The sequence below is a fragment of the Cebus imitator genome, unplaced genomic scaffold (genome assembly GCF_001604975.1).
Source record: "Cebus imitator isolate Cc_AM_T3 unplaced genomic scaffold, Cebus_imitator-1.0 Scaffold71, whole genome shotgun sequence".
Lineage (NCBI taxonomy): Eukaryota > Metazoa > Chordata > Mammalia > Primates > Cebidae > Cebus > Cebus imitator.
The window spans coordinates 606,989-611,283 of record NW_016107386.1 but is presented as its reverse complement, the minus strand read 5'-3'; the positions used below and the strand labels follow the sequence as shown (position 1 = coordinate 611,283).

General features: G+C 47.1%; 1 protein-coding gene across 3 annotated transcripts in view; it reads left to right on the top strand.

The window, feature by feature from the left end:
* PDCD11 (programmed cell death 11) overlaps positions 1–4,295 on the top strand; it is a 56,341-nt gene that overhangs the window by 27,098 nt on the left and 24,948 nt on the right. For all 3 annotated transcript variants that reach the window (XM_017531139.2, XM_017531138.2, XM_017531137.2), the window contains exons 18-20: positions 894–1,043; positions 1,452–1,567; positions 3,581–4,122. In XM_017531139.2, the coding sequence (XP_017386628.1) occupies positions 894–1,043; positions 1,452–1,567; positions 3,581–4,122 (808 nt within the window). The remainder of the gene's footprint in view (positions 1–893; positions 1,044–1,451; positions 1,568–3,580; positions 4,123–4,295) is intronic.

The following is a 4,295-nucleotide window of genomic DNA, read 5'->3' as shown; positions in this document are numbered from 1 at the left end:
AGTAGAGACGGGATTTCACCATGTTGACCAGGATGGTCTCGATCTCTTGACCTCGTGATCCACCCGCCTCGGCCTCCCACAGTGCTGGGATTACAGGCTTGAGCCACCGCGCCCGGCCTAGCGCGATTGTCCTTTCTCAGCCTCCCAAGCAGCTGGAATTATAGGCACTTGCCACCATGCCTGGCTAATTTTTGCATTTTTAGTGGAGACGGTTTTGCCATGTTGTCCAGGTTGGTCTCAAACTCCTGATCTCAAGTGATCCACCCGCCTCAGCCTCCCAAAATGCTGAGATTGTAGACATCAGCCACCGTGCCTAACCAAAGTGCACAGTTATTAAGTGTGCAGCAGCTCAATAAATGTTTATATTATACCCTTTTAAGAGCATCCTAGATGTCCCCTTGTCCCCACTGTCAAAATTTCTGTTAGTTTTGTGGCTTCATGTTTGCATTTGTGTGAATTCACTTGCCTTTTCACCTTTCATTCCTTTATTCAGCAGATGAAATGGAACTGGGACCTGCTAAGCTTTGGGAGGGGTTATTATTCTGACCCTTTCAGACTGAACCATTGTGTGGGGTTGTTGTAACTTTAGTGGACTTTCATAGTAGGAGGCTTGAGAGGGAACAGTGACTATCCAGAGACTAAAGGAAAGCCTGTCTCCCTGGTATTTGTTGGCTGCTTCCATGAATTATGGTCAGGTAGGATTGGCAAGGGGCTTAGGTCTGTCTGCCTGTGACAAGAGTCTTCATGGATACTGAACATTTTTGCAAAAAGCAATTTTACCTTGTCAGTGGTTCCAGGGTTCCCTTGTCCTCTGTGGTGACAGCACACTGCCTGAGGAGAACAGTGAGACTTGTTTTATGGTACTAATCGTGTTTCCTTTGGGTCTCTGGCAGACTCTGTGTTGATCCAGACACTGGCTGAGATGACCCCAGGAATGTTCCTTGACCTAGTTGTGCAGGAGGTGTTGGAAGATGGCTCTGTGGTATTCAGTGGGGGCCCAGTGCCCGACCTGGTCCTGAGAGCCAGCAGATACCATCGTGGGGGTGAGTGCTCTGTCTTGCCCATTTTGGTTAGTGGGAGGACCCTTTGCCCATTGGCCCCTCTCCTGGATATAGAATTTCTAAATACATAGGGTAGATGAGTTGATTCAGAGGAGATTTTTGGGATGCCTATCTTGTATGAATGCAAAGGCTTAGGTATGAATCCTTTAATTGTTATAATTGGGTAAATCTAGATTTTTATATATTAGGTTACATAAATTAAGGCCCATCTGAACTTGAACTATAGGAGATAGACCCTTGGTTTCCCTAATTATGGCCCATATGGACCCAGGACATATGTCCTCTTTGCTTTTTTGGATCTAAGGGGTAGTGCCTGCATGTGAGAGGTACTGCTCTCCCTTCACCCTGCTCCAGAAGGATAATCACACTGTGTTTGGTTCTGCACTGCAGGCCAGGAGGTGGAATCTGGGCAGAAAAAGAAGGTTGTAATCTTAAATGTTGATCTTTTGAAGTTGGAAGTACACGTTTCCCTTCACCAGGACTTGGTGAATAGAAAAGCTAAAAAGGTAAGCTTGCTCCTGACTTCCATTTCCATGGTTTCACATGAGGCACCCTTTAACCCCATGCTTACAGTGGAAGGGTTCCAACTCAGATGCCTCTAGTGAGGGTAGCCCTGTGCCTGGATGGATCCAGGACACTCCTGGTTTAGACCTCTTGTCCTGGTGTGGTTCATAGTGCTGACTTCTATCCTATTTGAGTCAGTGCCTGGAGGAGCTGCAGGGCGTGCGCAGCCTCACGAGCAACTGAGATGGGGCACCTGTGGGGCAGGGGAGGCGGTCAGGGGTGGGAGTATGCATTGTAAATGACACCTGTTGTTAGGTGAGTTGTTGGGCTTCCCAGAACATAAGAAAAAAAATTTTGGTAAACTTTTTTTTTAAATGGACGTATGTCCTGCATAAAAAGCACATTTTTTTTTAATAATTTTTTTTTTTTTGAGTTCCGGTGATAAGTGGTGACATGGGCACTCCATCTGCAGGGCCAGACAAGTAGTGTGCAGGCGTGGAGGTGGCTGTGTGGGTAGGGAGTGGCCGACCTGGGACTCGTAACAAGCTGGAGTGTGCATGCCCAGCCCACATGGGGCTGAGACTGTTCAGTCCCGTCCAGTGTTGCCAGGTGGGAATATCTGGGGCTAGTGCTGCTAAAGCTTTGATTTTTAAGAGAAGGCAAAATTTGGATTTTTATTTGTAATAAAAGCTAAAAATGTTGGAAACTTTTTTTTTTTTTGAGACAGAATCTTACTCTGGAATGCAGTGTGCAGTGGCATGATCCCATCTCACTGCAACCCCTGCCTCTCAGGTTCAGGCAATTCTCCTGCCTCAGCCTCCTGAGTAGCTGGGATTACAGGCGCCTGTCACCATGCCCAGCTAATTTTTGTATTTTTTTTTTGAGACAGAGTCTCACTCTGTCACTCAGGCTGGAATGCAGTGTGCAGTGGCACCATGTCAGCTCACTGCAACTTCCACCTCCCAGGTTCAAGCGATTCTCTGCCTCAGCCTCCTGAGTAGCTGGAATTACAGGCGCCTGCCACCATGTCCAGCTAATTTTTGTATTTTTAGTAGAGACAGGATTTCAACATCTTGGCCAGGCTGGTCTCAAACTTCTGACCTCGTGATTCACCTGCCTCAGTTTCCCAAAATGCTGGGATTACAGGCGTGAGCCACCTTGCCCAACCGGAAACTTATTTTTTTGAAAACATCATATGAGTCAAACCGCATGTCTGCGGGCAGTTCAGACCTCCAGGCTGTGCATCCATACTCTGACCTGCCTTGCCTTCTGGACACCTGTGTGATATAAGAATGGGTTCGAGGGAAATCTCAAAATTAGTATTTTCTCTGGGTGATGAATATATTTGGTTACTGTCTAAAGCACTTATTAGGCACGTGGTTGCATAGAGTATGGTACAGTATAGATATAATCCTTAATTTCTAGTTGCTGACAATGTTGAGTTTAGGAAAGACAGAATAGAAAGCAATACTAACCTCTTACTCAGTTTTCTGGCAGGACCCTGTACCATTTTATCATCTAAATGAAGCTTGAGCATACAAGAGCATGAACACAATTTGGATTTTGAGGAAAGAGAGGCTAGGTGCCCTGCACACAAGAAGCTCTCAGTAATAATCTATTCATTGCTTGGGTGGAAGAGTGATGAAATTCAGGGCAGCAGAGCTGCAGGACTGAGAGTTAGGAACTGCAGTGTCTCTAAGCTGGGAGAGCTGTTAGAGGTTGCAAGGCTGTTCATCAGAAATATCTCAATAACTTGGAAAATTCAGATTTGCTAGATCTAACAAAAACCAAGCCAAGGTAATTCAGATGTAGCCCCATGAGTTTAGTGTACAGGATGGAGAGGAAAGCTAGGTCCAGGGAGTGAAGGCCAGTCTGTTCCAGCTCAGACCAGCCTTGGGTTCCCTAGCCTTGGGACCCCAGAGGGTCTCCTCAGTCATACCTTGCCCAGTGGGGCCATGAATGAGTGACCATGCTGTATAAGGAAAGCAGGGATGATGGCTTTTTCTTTCTTGTAGCTGAGGAAAGGCAGCGAACACCAGGCAATTGTGCAGTACTTGGAGAAGTCCTTTGCCATTGCCTCCTTGGTAAAGACTGGCCACCTGGTAGCTTTCTCCCTGACCTCTCACCTCAATGACACCTTCCGCTTTGACTCAGAGAAATTGCAGGTGGGACAGGGTGTCTCCCTAACCCTCAAGACCACAGAGCCAGGAGTGACTGGCCTTCTTTTGGCCGTGGAGGGGCCAGCTGCCAAGAGGACCATGAGGCCGCCCCGGAAGGACTCTGAGACAGTTGACGAGGATGAAGAAGTGGATCCAGCTCTGACTGTAGGGACCATAAAGAAGCACACCCTCTCCATTGGGGACATGGTCACAGGGACTGTGAAGTCCATTAAGCCCACCCATGTAGTTGTGACTCTGAAAGATGGCATCATTGGCTGCATCCATGCCTCCCACATTCTAGATGATGTTCCAGAGGGCACCTCTCCTACTACCAAGCTGAAGGTTGGGAAGACAGTCACTGCCCGAGTTATTGGCGGGCGAGATATGAAGACATTCAAGTATGGAGGCACTGGGGGGGGGGGCTGGCTTTGAGGGGAGATTGTTGTGGCTGTGGGAGGAGTGGGAAAGTAGGTGAGCTCCAAAAACTTGCATCTAAGTCAAATTCTCTTTTAGTTAACAAAAGGCATTCACCAAAGAATTCTTTTTTTTTTTTTTTTTTTTTTTTTTTTTT